We start from the raw sequence: 18,868 nt of genomic DNA on the forward strand, positions 1-18,868 counted from the left end.
GCGTTCCACGCGGCGCCGTGCTAGCCCCTTTTAACGGTAGAGAAATCGGGGCAGGTACCGCTCCGGTTTTCCTGTTGTAAAAATCCATGGATTGTGCGTTGCCATCAATACTTCGTCTCCGAAGCAGGGAATCCTGCCCAGAAACCTTTTCCTCGGATGGAAGAGTCAATTACTAGGGGGCATAGGTTTAAGTTGCGAGGGGCAAGGTTTAGAGGAGATGTACGAGGCAAGTTTTTTACACAGAGGGTAGTGGGTGCCTGGAACTCGCTACCGGAGGAGGTGGTGGAAGCAGGTACGATAGTGACATTTAAGGGGCATCTTGACAAATACATGAATAGGATGGGAATAGAGGGATACGGACCCCGGAAGTGTAGAAGATTGTAGTTTAGTTGGGCAGCATGGTCGGCACGGGCCTGGAGGGCCGAAGGGCCCGTTCCTGAGCTGCGCTCTTCTTTGAACCTGTTTTAAATTTTAAAGGATCCAATTCATTTTTTCTCCCATTAAGGGGCAATTTAGCGCGGCCAATCCCCCTGACCTGCACATCTTTGGGTTGTGGGGGGGCGGGGTGAAACCCACGCAGACACGGGGGCGAAATGGGCAAACTCCACCCGGACAGCGACCCAGGGCCGGGATTCGAACCCGCCGTCCGCAGCGGCCGTAGGTCCGTGCTCACCACTTGCGCCGCCCTGCCGCCATGCGACCCGCCGACCTTTTAATGAATGGCAGCGCCTGCTGGAGGGGCCGAATGGCCTACTTCCGTTCAGGCCTGAAGATACTGGATCCGGACGGTGAAGAAATCTGCCTCTCTCTCCCTCCCCTCGCTCTCTCTCTCCCCCGCCCCCCCCCCTCGCTCCCTCTCTCTATCTCTCTCACGCACACAGATGCTGCTAGACCGGTTTCCCAGCACCTCCCTGTCTATCTAGATTCCTTCGCTCGCTCGCAGCTCCGCTGAATGAAAGCTACCCATTTTTGGGGGTGGTTGCTCCTGCCTCACAGGGGCTGGAACTACGCGCGCACAGTGTCTTCAATCGGTGATCGATTGGCGCAACCCCCCCTCGTGGGAAACCGCTTCCTGTTGGTGTGTGTGTGCGGGAGAGAGAGCGAGAGAGACATATTGAATTGTCCTTGAATTGCAAATTGCCACGTGTGAACTGGAGTCACTCTCAATTTCCTTTATAATAGGGGGAAAGCGGAGGGATTGTCGCTGCGTCTTTTACTGCTGATTGGGGACACGTTCTGGAGCTCTCTACCCTCCTGCAGGAGCAGTCACTGAGCGCGAGGTTGCAAGTAAGCTTTAGCGGCGGGGTAAATAAACACTGGGTGGGTGGTGGAGTGGGGGGATGGTGGAGAGAGAGAGCGAGAGAGAGAGAGAGGGAGAGGCAGCTGGGACGGCGGAACACACTTTGGAAGAAGTTTCAAAGTTTGGACGAAACTTTCCCTTCCCTCCCAAAGTGTTGGTGTGGGAGCTTTGGCGAGGACGCGGACTGAGTGACTGTCGGGCAGACAGACCATTGCAGCAGGTAGCCGGAGATTTGTCAGAACTTTGCGGGGGGTTGAATCTCTCTCTCTCTCGCTGAGACGCCGATCGAAGGGGCTCATTGTTGGGGCAGCGGAGATAGTTGCAGGAGTTTTATTGTGAAGCTTGCACATGGAGTGTGAGTTTCAGGTTACAGGGCCCCCAGCTCTTACTCACCCTGTACTCACTGTCCACAGCTCAGCTTCAAGGTTAAAACATATTGTTTGCAGTTTCATCTGGGTTACCCTCCTCCTGTGTGTCTGTGTGTGTGTCTCTGTCTCTCTATCTGTGTGTCTGTGTGTGTCAGTGTGTTTGTGTCTCTGTGTGTATGTCTTTTTGTCTCTGTGTGTGTGTCTGCGTGCCTCTGTCTCTCTATGTGTGTGTGTGTCTCTGTGTGTGTCTTTTTGTCTCTTTGTCTGTGCCTGTGTCTCTCTATGTGTGTGTGTGTCTCTGTGTGTATGTCTTTTTGTCTCTCTGTCTGTGTCTGCGTGCCTCTGTCTCTCTATGTGTGTGTGTGTCTCTGTGTGTATGTCTTTTTGTCTCTCTGTCTGTGTCTGCGTGCCTCTGTCTCTCTATGTGTGTGTGTGTCTCTGTGTGTATGTCTTTTTGTCTCTCTGTCTGTGTCTGCGTGCCTCTGTCTCTCTCTATGTGTGTGTGTGTCTCTGTGTGTGTCTTTTTGTCTCTCTGTGTGTGTCTGCGTGCCTCTGTCTCTCTATGTGTGTGTGTGTCTCTGTGTGTGTCTTTTTGTCTCTTTGTCTGTGCCTGTGTCTCTCTATGTGTGTATGTGTCTCTGTGTGTATGTCTTTTTGTCTCTCTGTCTGTGTCTGCGTGCCTCTGTCTCTCTCTATGTGTGTGTGTGTCTCTGTGTGTGTCTTTTTGTCTCTTTGTCTGTGCCTGTGTCTCTCTATGTGTGTGTCTGTGTCTGCACATGTGTGTGTCTGCATTTCTCTGTGGTTGTGTGTCTGTGTGTGTCTCTATGTGTCTGTTTGCGTGTGCCTGCGTCCTTGTGTGTCTGTGTGAGTGTGTGACTCTATGAGTGTGTCTATGTGAGTGTGTGTCTACAGTGTGTGTCTGTGTGAGTGTGTCTGGGAGTGTGTGGCTGTATGAGTTTGTGTCTGTGTGTGTGAGTGTCTGTGAGTGTGTCTGTGAGTGTGTGTCTGTGAGTGTGTCTGTGTGTGTCTCTATGTGTCTGTGTTTGTCTGTGTGTGTGTCTGTGAGTGTGTCTGTGTGTGTGAGTGTCTGTGTTTGTCTGTGTGTGTGTGTGTCTGTGAGTGTGTGTCTGTGTGAGTGTGTCTGGGAGTGTGTGTCTGTGTGAGTGTGTCCGTGAGTGTGTGTCTGTGAGTGTCTGTGTTTGTCTGTGTGTGTGTGTGTGTCTGTGAGTGTGTGTCTGTGTGAGTGTGTCTGGGAGTGTGTGTCTGTGTGAGTGTGTCCGTGACTGTGTGTCTGTGAGTGTCTGTGTTTGTCTGTGTGTGTGTGTGTCTGTGAGTGTGTGTCTGTGCGAGTGTGTCCGTGAGTGTGTGTCTGTGAGTGTGTCTGTGTGTGTGAGTGTCTGTGTTTGTCTGTGTGTGTGTGTGTCTGCATGTGTGTGTCTGTGTATCCGTTACTTGCACAAATGTGTATGTGTCCACCCGTGCCACTTGTCATGTGTGCGTGTTTACCTCTGTTACTCATGTGTGTTGTATGTGTTTCCATCCCTGTCACTCGTGTGTTGGTCTATCCCTGTCACATGTGCGTGTTTATGCCCCTGTCACACACGTGACTGCGTGTCCACCGCTGCCATGCGCCCGTCTGTGGCTGCCCCGTCACTCGTGTATGTGTCCGCCCCTGTCACGGGTGTGTACGTTTCCCCGCTCTGTGTGAGCCCGCGAGGGTTTGTCCCTCTCTTGCCTCGTCCTCACCCTGTCTCTCTCTCTCTCTCTCTCAGTCTCACTCCGTTTAGGTATGGCACCCTCGCTGTCCCAGGCCTACAGGCGGCGATGGTGGATGGCCGTAACCGCCGTGATCGAAAACCTCCTCTTCTCCGCTGTCCTACTGGGGTGGGCCTCGCTACTGCTCATGTTGACCAAGGAAGGCTTCTACTCCCACCTGTGCACAGGTAAATCCTTCACACTAACTTGTGAAGGGGACGCAAGGAGGCGACGGAGGGGCATGGGGAGGTTAAGTGAGCGGGATAAAGATCTGGCAAATGGAGAGATAATGTGGAAAAAGGTTAATCGAATAAAAAAAGGGGGCTCATTATCTGAAGGGTGAGAGATTGCAGAGCTCCGAGCTACAGAGGGATCAGGGTGTCTGAGGGCATCGACCACAAAAGGCCGGGGTTCGGGTACAGCGAGTGATTGGGAAAGTTAAGGAATGTCGCTGTTTATTGGGAGGGGGAATTGAATATAAAAGTCGGGAGGTTGTGATTCGGTGTCCAGGGCGTTGGGGAGGCCACATCTGGAGGATTGCGCACAGTGTCGGCCTCCTGATTGAAGGGAAGGTGTCAACGTGTTAGAATCAGTCCGGGGAAGGTTTACTGGGCTGATTCCAGGAACGGGCGGGGTGTCTTGTGAGGAGAGTTAGGACGGGCTGGGTCGGTATCGTCTGGAGTTTACCCCAGTCACAGGCCGCTGGATCCCGACCTTTGAGAAGCTGAGGGGTGTTGACAGGGCGGATGTGGAGAGGACGTTTCCTCGTGTGGGGGAATCGAGACCGAGGGGGAGGGGGGTCACTGTTTAACAATAAGGGGCCGTTTCAAACGGAGATGGGGAGGAATGTTCTCTCTCGGAGGCCGGGGAGTCTCCGGGACTCTCTTCCTCAAAGCGGGAGCAGGTCCTGGGAATATTTCTAAGGCAGAGCGGGAGAGATTCCTGATTGACGAGGGGGCTGGGGGTGAAAGGTCATCAGGGGGTCGGCAGGAATGCGGGGTCGAGGCCACGATCAGGTCGAACGGGATCCGATAGAATGGCGGAGCAGGCTCGATGGGCCGAGTGGCCGTACTCCCGAATACAAAGTCATACATTCGCACTGTGGCTTCACAGCGCCAGGGTCCCAGGTTCGATTCCCGGCTTGGGTCACTGTCTGTGCGGAGTCTGCACGTCCTCCCCGTGTGTGCGTGGGTTTCCTCCGGGTGCTCTGGTTTCCTCCCACAGTCCAAAGATGTGCAGGTTAGGTGGATTGGCCGTGATAAATTGCCCTTAGTGTCCAAAAAAGGTTAGGTGGGGTTACTGGGTTATGGGGATGGGGCGGAGGCCTGGGCTTGGGCAGGGTACTCTTCCCAAGGTCAGGTGCAGACTGGATGGGCCGAATGGCCTCCTTCTGCACTGTAAATTCTATGAAATCTATGATTCTATTCCTCGCATAATCCTCAGGGGTGAGGAGCTTGCTTCAAATGGTCACATGGGACAACATCGATAACCACGTGGCCTGATGTGGTATAATTAAGGTGAAAGAGATAGAGAGGTTGTTAGGGGACTGGAGGAGGTTGCAGAGAAAGGGAGGGTTGTCGGGGCTGGAGGAGGTTCTAGAGATAGGGAGAGCTGTAGAGGCGGGAGGTGGTTACAGAGATAGGGAGGGGTGTAGGGGCTTGAGGAGGTCACAGAGATAGGGAGGGTTGTAGGGGCTGGAGGTTATAGAGATAGGGAGGGCTGGAGAGGCTGGAGGAGGTTACGGAGATAGGGAGGATTGTAGGGGCTGGAGGAGGTTACAGAGATAGGGAGGGTTGTAGGGGCTGGAGGAGGTTACAGAGATAGGGAGGATTGTAGGGGCTGGAGGAGGTTACAGAGATAGGGAGGGGTGTAGGGGCGGTAGGAGGTTACAGAGATAGGGAGGGCTGTGGGGACTGGAGGAGGTTACAGAGATAGGGAGGGTTGCAGGGGCTGGAGGAGGTTACAGAGATAGGGGGTTGTCGGGGCTGGAGGAGGTCCCAGAGATAGGGAGGGTTGTAGTGGCTGGAGTAGGTTACAGAGATAGGGAGGGTTGTAGGGGCTGGAGGAGATTTCAGTGATAGGGAGGGTTGTAGGGGATGGAGGAGGTTACAGAGATGGGGAGGGTTGTAGGGGCTGGATGAGGTTACAGAGATAGGGTGGGTTGTAGGGGCTGGAGGAGATTTCAGTGATAGGGAGGGTTGTAGAGGCTGGAGGAGGTACCAGAGATAGGGAAGGTTGTAGGGGCTGGAGGAGGTTGCATAGATAGAGAGGGTTGTAGGGGCTGGATGAGGTTACAGAGATAGGGAGGGTTGTAGCGGCTGGAGGAGGTTACAGAGACAGGGAGGGTTGTAGGGGCTGAAGGAGGTTCCGGAGGTAGGGAGGGTTGTAGGGGCTGGAGGAGGCTACAGAGATAGGGAGGGTTGTAGGGGCTGAAGGAGGTTCCGGAGACAGGGAGGGTTGTAGTGGCTGTAGGAGATTACAGAGATAGAGAGGACTGTAGAATCTGGAGGAAGTTACAAAGATAGGGAGGGTTGTAGTGGCTGGAGGAGGTTACACAGGTGGGGAGGGTTGAAGACGCTGGAGGAGGTTACAGAGATAGGGAGGGTTGTAGGGACTGGAGGAGGTTACAGAGATAGGGAGTGTTGTTGGGGCTGGAGGAGGTTACAGAGATAGGGAGGGTTGTAGTGGCTGGAGGAGGTTACAGAGATAGGGAGGGTTGATGGGGCTGGAGGAGGTTACATATATCGGGAGGGTTGGAGGGGCTGGAGGCGATTAACGAGATAGGGAGGGTTGTCGGGGCTGGAGGAGGTTACAGAGATAGGGAGGGTTGTTGGGGCTGGAGGAGGTTACATATATCGGGGGGGGTTGGAGGGGCTGGAGGCGTTTACAGTGATAGGGAGGGTTGTTGGATCTGGAGGACGTTACAGAGATAGGGAGGTGTGTCGTGGCTGGAGGAGGTTACAGGTATAGGGAGGGTTGAAGGGGCTGGAGGAGGTTACAGAGATAGGGAGGGTTGCAGGGGCTGGAGGAGGTTACAGAGATAGGAAGGGTTGTAGGGGCTGTTGGGGGTTACAGAGATAGGGAGGGTTGTAGGGGCTGATGGAGGTTCTGGGGATAGGGAGGGTTGTAGGGGCTGGAGTAGGTTCCAGAGATAGGGAAGGTTGTCGGGGCTTGAGAAGGGTACAGAGAATTGGAGGGTGGTAGGAGCTGGAGGTAGTTACAGAGATAGGACTGTAGAATCTGGAGGAGGTTACAGAGATGGGGAGGGTAGTAGGGGCTGGAGGAGGTTACAGAGATAGGGAGGGTTGTAGGGGCTGGAGGAGGTTACAGGGATAGGGGAGGGTTGTAGAGGCTGGAGGAGGTTACAGGGATAGGGAGGGTTGGAGAAGCTGGAGGAGGGTACAGAGATAGGGAGGACTGTAGGATCTGGAGGAGGTTACAGAGATAGGGAGGGTTGTAGGGGCTGAAGGAGTTTCCGGAGATAGGGAGGATTGAAGGGGCTGGAGGAGGTTACAGAGATAGGGAGGATTGTAGGGACTAGAGGAGGTTCCGGAGATAGGAAAGGTTGTAGGAGCTGGAGGAGGGTACAGAGATAGGGAGGACTTTGGAATCTGGAGGAGGTTACAGAGATAGGGAGGGTTGGAGGGGCTGGAGGCGGTTACAGAGATAGGGAGTGTTGTAGGATCTGGAGGAGGTTACAGAGACAGGGAGGATTGTTGGATCTGGAGGACGTTACAGAGATAGGGAGGGTTGTAGTGGCTGGAGGAGGTTGCAGTAATAGGGAGGGTTGTAGGGGCTCGAGGAGGTTATAGAGATAGGGAGGGTTGTCGGGGCTGGAGGAGGTTACAGAGACAGGTAGGGTTGCAAGGGCTGGAGGAGATTACAGAGATAGGGAGGGTTGAAGAGGCTGGAGGAGTTTACAGAGATTGGGAGTGTTATCGGGGCTGGAGGAGGTTACAGAGATAGGGAGGGTTGTAGGGGCTGGAGGAGGTTACAGAGATAGGGAGAGTTGTGGGGGCTGGAGGAGCTTACAGAAATAGGGAGGGTTGTAGGGCCTGGAGGAGGTTACAGAGATAGGGAGGGTTGTAGGGGCTGGAGGAGGTTACAGAGATAGGGAGGGTTGTAGGGGCTGGAGGAGGTTACAGAGATAGGGAATGTTGTCGGGGCTGGAGGAGGTTACAGAGATAGGGAGGGTTGTAGGGGCAGGAGACGTTACAGAGATAGGGAGGGTTGTAGGGGCTGGAGGAGGTTACAGAGATAGGGAGGGTTGTGGGGGCTGGAAGAGGTTACAGAGGTAGTGAGGGTTGTCGGGGCTGGAGGAGGTTACAGAGATAGGGAGGGTTGTGGGGGCTGGAGGAGGTTACAGAGGTAGTGAGGGTTGTCGGGGCTGGAGGAGGTTACAGAGATAGGGAGGGTTGTAGGGGCTGGAGGAGGTTACAGAGATAGGGAGGGTTGTCTGGGCTGGAGGAGGTTAGAGATAGGGAGGGTTGTAGGGGCTGGAGGAGGTTACAGAGATAGGGAGGGTTGTAGGGGCTGGAGGAGGTTACAGAGATAGGGAGGGTTGTCGGGGCTGGAGGAGGTTACAGAGATAGGGAGGGTTGTCTGGGCTGGAGGAGGTTAGAGATAGGGAGGGTTGTAGGGGCTGGAGGAGGTTACAGAGATAGGGAGGGTTGTCGGGGCTGGAGGAGGTTACAGAGATAGGGAGGGTTGTCTGGGCTGGAGGAGGTTAGAGATAGGGAGGGTTGTAGGGGCTGGAGGAGGTTACAGAGATAGGGAGGGTTGTCGGGGCTGGAGGAGGTTACAGAGATAGGGAGGGTTGTAGGGGCTGGAGGAGGTTACAGAGATAGGGAGGGTTGTGGGGACTGGAGGAGGTTACAGAGATAGGGAAGGTTGTAGGGGCTGAAGGAGGTTCCGGAGATACGGAGGGTTGTAGGGGCTGGAGGAGGTTACAGAGATAGGGAGGGTTGTAGGGGCTGGAGGAGGTTACAGAGATAGGGAGGGTTGTAGGGGCTGGAGGAGATTACAGAGATGGGGAGGGGTGTAGGGGCTGGAGGAGGTTACAGAGATAGGGAGGGTTGTAGGGGCTGGAGGAGGTTACAGAGATAGGGAGGGTTGTAGGGGCTGGAGGAGGTTACAGAGATAGGGAGGGTTGTCTGGGCTGGAGGAGGTTAGAGATAGGGAGGGTTGTAGGGGCTGGAGGAGGTTACAGAGATAGGGAGAGTTGTAGGGGCTGGAGGAGGTTACAGAGATAGGGAGGGTTGTCGGGGCTGGAGGAGGTTACAGAGATAGGGAGGGTTGTCTGGGCTGGAGGAGGTTAGAGATAGGGAGGGTTGTAGGGGCTGGAGGAGGTTACAGAGATAGGGAGGGTTGTCGGGGCTGGAGGAGGTTACAGAGATAGGGAGGGTTGTAGGGGCTGGAGGAGGTTACAGAGATAGGGAGGGTTGTGGGGACTGGAGGAGGTTACAGAGATAGGGAAGGTTGTAGGGGCTGAAGGAGGTTCCGGAGATACGGAGGGTTGTAGGGGCTGGAGGAGGTTACAGAGATAGGGAGGGTTGTAGGGGCTGGAGGAGGTTACAGAGATAGGGAGGGTTGTAGGGGCTGGAGGAGATTACAGAGATGGGGAGGGGTGTAGGGGCTGGAGGAGGCTACAGAGATAGGGAGGGTTGTAGGGGCTGGAGGAGGTTACAGAGATAGGGAGGGTTGTAGGGGCTGGAGGAGGTTACAGAGATAGGGAGGGTTGTAGGGGCTGGAGGAGGTTACAGAGATAGGGAGGGGTGAGGCTGATGCCACAGGTGGACTCGAAGGGAAGGTTATGAATCACGGGGTTTCTGGGCCATGAGGCCTGTTCCGAGTTGCGATGCGGAGCGTGGATTTGGGATGACCTCCAGGCTGTGGAGGGTGGAATGTGGGAGAGGAGCCAGGATAGTATATAAATACTTCTGTCAATAAATGCTGTGGACTTTGCTGCTGTGCCCGTCAGGATAACAGCGTTCTTCACTGCTCTTGCGATCAATATCGGGAGCGATCCTGAGCCCACGCCGACCACCGGAGAGCGAGGAGGGGGGTGGGGTGGATGGATATTAGGGAAACGACAGAGGACACCGTTAGGTTGGCACATTTAGGGTGGCAGGATTCCGCAGGAAAGCTGGGGCGAAATTCTCCGGTATCGGCGCGATGTCCGCCGACCGGCGCAAATCAGTCCGGCATCGCGCCGCCCCAAAGGGGCGGAATCCTCTGCATCTTGAGCGGCCGAGCCCTCACCTTGAGGGGCTAGGCCCGCGCCGGACTGATTTCCGCCCCGCCAGCTGGCGGAAAAGGCCTTTGGTGCCCCGCCAGCTGGCGCGGAAATGACATCTCCGGGCGGCGCATGCGCGGGAGCGTCAGCGGCCGCTGACAGTTTCCCGCGCATGCGCAGTGGAGGGGGTCTCTCCCGCCCCCGCCATGGTGGAGACCGTGGCGAAGGCGGAAGGAAAAGAGTGCCCCCCGGCACAGGCCCTCCCACGGATCGGTGGGCCCCGATCGCGGGCCAGGCCACCGTGGGGGCCCCCCCCCCCGGGGCCAGATCGCCCCGCGCCCCCCCCCCCCCGCCCCCAGGGACCCCGGAGCCTGCCCGAGCCGCCTTGTCCCGCCGGTAAGGTAGGTGGTTTAATCTACGCCGGCGGGACAGGCATTTTAGCGGCGGGACTTAGGCCCATCCACGGCGGAGAATCGCGGGGGGGGGCACGCCCACCGGCGCGGCGCGATTCCCGCCCCCGCCGAATCTCCGGTGCCGGAGAATTCGGCAACCGGCGGGGGCGGGATTCACGCCAGCCACCGGCGATTCTCCGACCCGGCCGAGTGGGGGGGGGGGGGGTCGGAGAATCTCGCCCCTGGTCTGCGGGAGCTGGGGAACCCCCCTCAGTTCTTGTCTGCCCGACCCTGACGCTGGGCCAGATCCTGAAAATATTCCGGCCCCCCCAGGGATCATCCGGACTTTCTTAGACATTTCGCAGCGTCAAAGATTTGCGAGCGAGACGCGAGTGGTGAGGTTGAAGCCGGACTGGGGAAGGCAAACAATCGACTGGTGGCTCCCCCCACCCCCGCCACTGCGAGAAAAGAGGCCGTTAAAATTCAGAAAAGTTTGGATGGAGCGGGTACAGAGCGAGACTAGTTCGTGCTGCGGGGGACGGGCAGGGCCAGAGGTCGCCAATGAGGGGAGGGACATGGATTTTTGCAGACAAGGCCAAGGGCTGGAAAATGGGACTCGAATAGTTCGCTGGTTGTTTTTGCCCAGCGCAGATGCGGGAGGAGGATCCAAGGGCCTTTTCTCTGCTCTCTCAGACTCTCCGACCCTGTGAAGCGACAGCACACCAAACATTACCCATGCGGAGTCAATTGACAGGACCGGGTCCAGGACGTTTATCTAGGAATTACGATGAGATGAAAAGAGCTATCCTGGATGCATCCTGATGCGTTGGGTGCTCTGAATCCGTGGAACACTTACAGGCCACCGACACTTAAAATAGTGCAACACTATTTTATTAAGTTAGAAACTGTTGAACATACTTTCACTGTGGGTTAACACGATGTTAGATGAAACTAAAGACCTATGCCTTGTCCTAACCAGTCTATGCACTCAGCACATGGTGAGGATCTGTGCTGTAAGCTGTAAGCTCTGTCCTTCTAGGAGGCTGCATCCCGAATGAGCGGGAAAACTGATGCCCCCTGCCTTTATAGTGAGTGTGCTCTAACTGGTGATTGGCTGCGGTGTTGTGCGTGTTGATTGGTCCCGCTGTGTGTCCATCAGTGTGTGTGTATCTGCACCATGATATCCCGAAGCACAGCGGAGTTCAAGGTGACAGACTGGACAGACGTAAGCCAATTTCAAAAGGGTTAAGCAGAACCATTCAAACAGATGGGTACGAGCATTGAGTACGAGCACCTCCCTCGGAGGCTGTGGGAGAGGTGATTCTCTCAGAGGAGTTTAAGAATTCCTTACCTTCGATAGACCCGAGGGTACAAACTGCTAGACAGGCAGCAGTTATGGCTGACGATTATGAGCTAATCCATCAATTTAAACCTTTCCTCCATCACCCCCATAATTTTGAAAATGACGGGAAGTGGGACAGTGTGAGGGCAGCAGGTAGCCACGGTAATCATAGAATCATAGATTAGCATAGAATTTACAGGGCAGAAGGAGGCCATTCGGCCCATCGAGTCTGCACCGGCTCTTGGAAAGAGCACCCTACCCAAGGTCAACACCTCCACCCTATCCCCATAACCCAGCAACCCCACCCAACACTAATGGCACTTTTGGACACTAAGGGCAATTTAGCACGGCCAATCCACCTAACCTGCACATCTTTGGACTTGTGGGGGGAAACCGGAGCACCCGGAGGAAACCCACGCACACACGGGGAGGATATGCAGACTCCGCACAGACAGTGACCCAAGCCGGAATCGAACCTGGGACCCTGGAGCTGTGAAGCAATTGTGCCATCGACAATGCTATCGTGGATGGCTGGGAATATATCTCCTCAGTCAAGGAGGTACTGAGGGTGAAGGTGAGACTCGAAAGCCTAGGTGTTACCATGGTAATAAAATGGGACACGTTGGTTCAGAATGTTGGAAGTTGCAAGGAGAACCTGTGGGATTTATGGGGGTTCATAAGGAAGATATTCCGAAAAGGGAACAAAAATGGAGAATACCACAAGGCAGACTGTTAACTTTAACTGTACTTGGGGGGGGGGGGACACGGTAGCGCAGTGGTTAGCACTGTTACTTCACGGCGCCAGGGTCCCAGGTTCGATTCCCCGCTGGGTCACTGTCTGTGTGGAGTCTGCACGTTCTCCCCGTGTCTGCGTGGGTTTCCTCCGGGCGCTCCGGTTCCCTCCCACACGTCCCGAAAGACGTGCTGTTAGGTAACTTGGACATTCTGCCGCCCCACTGAGTCACATGTCCATCATGTTCTCTGCACTTTGGTAGAAAGAATAAAGATGCTGAATAGTATTTAAATGGAGAGAGATTGCAGAAAGCTGCATCACGGGGGTATTTGGGGGTTCTTGTGCATAAATCACAAATGAAACGTTGTCCTTTATTCCAAAGGGGATGGATTATAAACATTGGGAAGTTTTGCTAAAACTGCACAGGGAACGAGTTAGAATATCGAGAACAGTTTTAGTCTCCTGATCTGAGGAAAGATAGACTGACACTGGAGGCAGTCCAGAGGAGGTTCACTGGGCTGACCCCGGGGAGGGAGGGATTTTCGTATGAGAAGGGGTTGAGTAGGCCGGGGCCTGTCCTCATTGGGAGTTTAGAAGAATGAGAGGCAACCATATTGAGACATCGAGGATTCCCAGGGGGTTTGACAGGGTCGATGCTGAGAGGATGTTTCCCCGTGTGGGAGAGTCTGGGCCCAGAGGACAGAATCTCAGAGTGAGGGGAGATTCTGAGAGGATGTTTCCCCGTGTGGGAGAGTCTGGGCCCAGAGGACAGAATCTCAGAGTGAGGGTCGATGCTGAGAGGATGTTTCCCCGTGTGGGAGAGTCTGGGCCCAGAGGACAGAATCTCAGAGTGAGGGGGGATTCTGAGAGGATGTTTCCCCGTGTGGGAGAGTCTGGGAGCAGAGGACAGAATCTCAGAGTGAGGGGAGATTCTGAGAGGATGTTTCCCCGTGTGGGAGAGTCTGGGTCCAGAGGACAGAATCTCAGAGTGAGGGGAGATTCTGAGAGGATGTTTCCCCGTGTGGGAGAGTCTGGGCCCAGAGGGCAGAACCTCAGAGTGAGGGGAGATTCTGAGAGGATGTTTCCCCATGTGGGAGAGTCTGGGCCCAGAGGACAGAATCTCAGAGTGAGGGGAGATGCTGAGAGGATGTTTCCCCGTGTGGGAGAGTCTGGGAGCAGAGGGCAGAATCTCAGAGTGAGGGGAGATTCTGAGAGGATGTTTCCCCGTGTGGGAGAGTCTGGGAGCAGAGGGCAGAATCTCAGAGTGAGGGGAGATTCTGAGAGGATGTTTCCCCGTGTGGGAGAGTCTGGGAGCAGAGGACAGAATCTCAGAGTGAGGGGAGATTCTGAGAGGATGTTTCCCAGTGTGGGAGAGTCTGGGCCCAGAGGACAGAATCTCAGAGTGAGGGGAGATTCTGAGAGGATGTTTCCCCGTGTGGGAGAGTCTGGACCCAGAGGACAGAATCTCAGAGTGAGGGGAGATTCTGAGAGGATGTTTCCCCGTGTGGGAGAGTCTGGACCCAGAGGACAGAATCTCAGAGTGAGGGGAGATTCTGAGAGGATGTTTCCCCATGTGGGGGAGTCTGGGCCCAGAGGGCAGAATCTCAGAGTGAGGGGAGATTCTGAGAGGATGTTTCCCCGTGTGGGAGAGTCTGGGCCCAGAGGACAGAATCTCAGAGTGAGGGGAGATTCTGAGAGGATGTTTCCCCGTGTGGGAGAGTCTGGGCCCAGAGGGCAGAATCTCAGAGTGAGGGGAGATTCTGAGAGGATGTTTCCCCGTGTGGGAGAGTCTGGGAGTGTAGCGCACAATGACTTACGAGGAGACGAATAGAGATGAAGTCGATGATGCTTTATTAAGCGTAACTTGTTCCCCGCAGTTCAGCAACAGACTGGAGCTGCGGGGAGAAGCCCGGGTTCTTATACTCCGCCTTCAGGGCGGAGCTAGGGATCAACAGCCAACCAGGACCCAGGATCTGTCAGCCAATAGCATCACGGCTTCACAGTCCCACATGACCCCTAATGCATACTACCACATTCACCCCTTGTTAAAAATGAACCCGGCGGGGTGGTGCTTCGCATGGTGGTAGGGGTTTACAAGGCTGGTCCTGGGAGGAGAAAATTTTTGGCATGTCCTTTCAATGCTCTACACTTTGCCCTACATTGGGCTATGTACAGGGTTTGTGAACTATTTACAATATTCGTAAGAGGAAAAGAACATTCTCGTTACAGTCCAACAACATTCTTGTGTTACACCGATGCCACGAGTCGAGCGGGCGGTCTGGTCTTCCCTGTCGATCGCCTCAGCCCCGGTGGTGGTGCAGGTGCTTGTTCCCGCGTTGTCATCTCCGGGAGCTTTTCGGTGCCTGCTTCTGCTTCACTCCTGGTCGGACATGGGAGGAGGACCGATCCTCCCGGGAAGGGGGCGGTCGCGGGGTGCGCCGGTGGCAGGGAGGGGGTGATCGGTGTCGGGGGGGGTGTGCGTGTTGCCGGCGGGCGCCAGGTCTCGCAGGGAGACCGTGTCCTGTCGGCCGTCGGGGTACGCCACGTAGGCGTACTGCGGGTTCGCGTGGAGGAGGCAAACCCTCTCGACCAACGGGTCCGACTTGTGCGCCCGCACATGTTTCCGGAGCAAGATGGGTCCTGGGGCTGCCAGCCAGGTCGGCAGCGACGTTCCGGAGGAGGACTTCCTGGGGGAGACAAGGAGGCGCTCATGAGGCGTTTGGTTAGTGGTGGTACACAGTAGCGACCGGATGGAGTGGAGAGCGTCCAGGAGGACTTCCTGCCACCGTGAAACTGGGAGGTCCCTGGACTGTAGGGCCAGTAGGACGGTCTTCCAGACCGTGCCGTTCTCCCTCTCTACTTGCCCGTTCCCCCGGGGGTTGGAGCTGGTCGTCCTGCTCGAGGTTATACCCTTGCTGAGCAGGAACTGGCGCAGCTCGTCACTCATGAAGGAGGACCCCCTGTCGCTATGGATATATGCGGGGCAACCGAACAGTGTGAATATGGTGCTAAGGGCTTTAATAACTGTGGCCGCTGTCATGTCGGGGCAGGGGATGGCGAAAGGGAAACGGGAGTACTCGTCCACCACGTTCAGGAAGTATATGTTGCGATCGGTGGAGGGGAGAGGCCCTTTGAAATCCAGACTGAGGCGTTCAAAGGGACGGGAGGCCTTGATCAGGTGCGCACTATCCGGCCTGAAAAAGTGCGGTTTGCACTCTGCGCAGATGTGGCAGTTCCTGGTGACTGTACGGACCTCCTCCACAGAGTAGGGGAGGTTGCGGGACTTTATAAAATGGTAGAACCGAGTGACCCCCGGGTGGCAGAGGTCCTCGTGGAGGGTTTGGAGACGGTCGATTTGTGCGTTGGCACATGTGCCGCGGGATAGGGCATCGGACGGCTCGTTCAGCTTTCCGGGACGGTACAAGATCTCGTAGTTGAAGGTGGAGAGCTCGATCCTCCACCTTAAGATCTTGTCATTTTTAATTTTGCCCCGCTGTGCATTATCGAACATGAAGGCTACCGACCGTTGGTCGGTGAGGAGAGTGAATCTCCTGCCGGCCAGGTAATGCCTCCAGTGTCGCACAGCTTCCACTATGGCTTGGGCTTCCTTTTCCACTGAGGAGTGGCGGATTTCTGAGGCGTGGAGGGTCCGGGAGAAAAAGGCCACGGGTCTGCCCGCTTGGTTAAGGGTGGCCGCTAGAGCTACGTCGGAGGCGTCGCTCTCGACCTGGAAGGGGAGGGACTCGTCGAAGGCGCGCATCGTGGCCTTTGCGATATCCGCTTTGATGCGGCTGAAGGCCTGGCGAGCCTCTGTCGACAGAGGGAAGGTCGTGGTCTGTATTAGGGGGCGGGCCTTGTCTGCGTACTGGGGGACCCACTGGGCGTAGTATGAAAAGAACCCCAGGCAGCGTTTTAGGGCTTTTGGGCAGTGCGGGAGGGGAAATTCCATGAGGGCGCGCATACATTCGGGGTCGGGGCCTATTATCCCATTGCGCACTACGTATCCCAGGATGACCAGCCGGTTTGTGCTAAACACGCACTTGTCCTCGTTGTATGTGAGGTTCAAGGCGTTTGCGGCCTGGAGGAATTTTTGGAGGTTGGCGTCGTGGTCCTGCTGATCGTGGCCGCAGATGGTTACGTTGTCGAGATACGGGAACGTGGCCTGCAACCCGTGTTGATCAACCATTCGGTCCATCTCTCGTTGGAAGACCGAGACCCCGTTTGTGACACCAAATGGGACCCTTAGGAAGTGGTATAGTCGCCCATCTGCCTCGAAGGCTGTGTACTTGCGGTCACTTGGGCGGATGGGGAGCTGGTGATAGGTGGACTTGAGGTCCACGGTGGAGAAGACCTTATATTGGGCAATCCGATTTACCATGTCGGATATGCGGGGGGAGGGTACGCATCTAGCTGTGTGTACCTGTTGATGGTCTGGCTATAGTCTATGACCATCCTTTGCTTCTCCCCGGTCTTTACTACTACCACCTGTGCTCTCCAGGGACTATTGCTGGCCTGGATTATGCCTTCCTTCAGCAACCGCTGGACTTCGGACCGGATAAATGTCCGGTCCTGGGCGCTGTACCGTCTGCTCCTAGTGGCGACGGGTTTGCAATCCGGGGTGAGGTTTGCAAACAAGGATGGAGGTTCAACTTTGAGGGTTGCGAGGCCGCAGATAGTGAGTGTGGGTATTGGGCCGCCGAATTGAAACGTTCGGCTCTGCAGGTTGCACTGGAAATCTAATCCCAGTAATGTGGGCGCGCAGAGTTGGGGAAGGACGTAGAGCCTGTAGTTTTTAAACTCCCTTCCTTGCACCATTAGGGTCACTATGCAGAACCCTTTGATCTCTACGGAGTGGGATCCTGCAGCTAGGGAAATCTTTTGCGCACTGGGACGGATGGTCAAAAAACAGCGTCTTACCGTGTCGGGGTGGATGAAGCTTTCTGTGCTCCCACAGTCGATCAGGCATGGTGTCTCGTGTCCGTTGATCAGCACCGTTGTTGTCGTCGTCTGGAGCGTCCGGGGCGGTGCTTGATCCAGCGTCACCGAGGCCAGATGTGGTCGTAGTGTCTCAGCGTCTTCTTCGGACCCCGTGGAGCCGTCGATGCTGGGGCCCATTGTTGTCATCCAAGATGGCGGCGTCCATGAATCGCACGCGGCCGGGGGTGGACAAAATGGCCGCCCCCACAGATCGCACGTGGTCGGGGGTGGACAAAATGGCCACCCCCATGCATCGCACATGGCTGGGGGGTCACAAGATGGCGGCGCCCATCCTCCCCTCGTGGTGGCCGGGACCCAAAATGGCAGCGCCCGCGGGTCGCACCTGGGGGGTTGGGGAGCGTTTGGGATGCGCTGGACTCTTTCTTCTCCGGGGACAGCGGCGACCCCCCCCGGGACCGGCACACAGCCGCGAAATGGCCCTTTTTGCCGCAGCTCTTGCAAATCGCTGCGCGGGCCGGGCAGCGCTGCCGGAGGTGTTTCGCCTGGCCGCAGAAATAGCAGCGGGCCCCCCGGGATGATCTGGCGTCTTAACCGCGCAAGCCTGTGAGGGAGGGGGGGGGGTTTGTCGCGACGGGGGTCCACGGAGCCCAAGGGGCTGCCGCGCGGTCGGGGCCGTAGGCGCGGGCGTTTCGCGAGGCCACATCTAGGGAAGCTGCGATGGCCCGTGCCTCTGAGAGTCCTAGCGACTCTTTTTCTAAAAGTCTTTGGCGGATTTGGGGAGAGTTCATACCTGCCACAAACGCATCGCGAATTAACATGTCCGTGTGTTCAGTCGCGTTTACCGGCGGGCAGCTGCAGGCCCGTCCCAAAATTAGCAGCGCGGCATAGAATTCCTCTAGCGATTCTCCGGGACTTTGCCGTCTCGTCGCGAGTTGGTAGCGTGCGTAGACCTGGTTCACGGGGCGAACGTAGATGCTCTTCAGTAATGCGAGCGCCGTCGGGAAATCCTCTGCGTCTTCTATGAGAGGGTAAATTTCCGGGCTTACCCTCGAGTGCAGGACCTGTAGTTTCTGGTCTTCTGTGATCCGGCCGGGGGCCGTTCGGAGGTAGCCTTCGAAACAAGCCTGCCAGTGTTTAAAAACTGCTGCTGAGTTCACTGCGTGGGGGCTGACCCGCAGGCATTCCGGGGCGATCCTGAGCTCCATAGTTCTTTTAAGCACGCTTAATACATTGTAGCGCACAATGACTTACGAGAGAGACGAATAGAGATGAAGTCGATGAGGCTTTATTAAGCGTGACTTGTTCCCCGCAGTTCAGCAACAGACTGGAGCTGCGGGGAGAAGCCCGGGTTCTTATACTCCGCCTTCAGGGCGGAGCTAGGGATCAACAGCCAACCAGGGCCCGGGATCTGTCAGCCAATAGCATCACGGCTTCACAGTCCCACATGACCCCTAATGCATACTACCACAGGGAGCAGAGGGTAGAATCTCAGAGTGAGGGGAGATTCTGAGAGGATGTTTCCCTGTGTGGGAGAGTCTGGGCCCAGAGGGCAGAATCTCAGAGTGAGGGGAGATTCTGAGAGGATGTTTCCCCGTGTGGGAGAGTCTGGGAGCAGAGGACAGAATCTCAGAGTGAGGGGGGATTCTGAGAGGATGTTTCCCCGTGTGGGAGAGTCTGGGAGCAGAGGACAGAATCTCAGAGTGAGGGGAGATTCTGAGAGGATGTTTCCCCGTGTGGGAGAGTCTGGGCCCAGAGGGCAGAATCTCAGAGTGAGGGGAGATTCTGAGAGGATGTTTCCCCGTGTG

General features: G+C 56.0%; 1 protein-coding gene across 3 annotated transcripts in view; it reads left to right on the forward strand.

The window, feature by feature from the left end:
• The first annotated feature begins 893 nt into the window (after nt 1–893).
• slc43a1b (solute carrier family 43 member 1b) overlaps nt 894–18,868 on the forward strand; it is a 193,366-nt gene continuing 175,391 nt past the window's right edge. Inside the window, exons 1-2 of one of the 3 annotated variants that reach the window (XM_072498042.1) lie at nt 894–1,287; nt 3,441–3,611. In XM_072498042.1, coding sequence (XP_072354143.1) covers nt 3,458–3,611 — 154 coding nt within the window. In that variant the 5' untranslated portion in view covers nt 894–1,287; nt 3,441–3,457. Of the gene's footprint in view, nt 1,288–1,395; nt 1,521–1,640; nt 1,726–3,440; nt 3,612–18,868 lie in introns of those variants that run through there. The other 2 variants (XM_072498043.1, XM_072498044.1) reach the window with 2 other exon arrangements.

The sequence above is a fragment of the Scyliorhinus torazame genome, chromosome 4 (genome assembly GCF_047496885.1).
Source record: "Scyliorhinus torazame isolate Kashiwa2021f chromosome 4, sScyTor2.1, whole genome shotgun sequence".
NCBI lineage: Eukaryota > Metazoa > Chordata > Chondrichthyes > Carcharhiniformes > Scyliorhinidae > Scyliorhinus > Scyliorhinus torazame.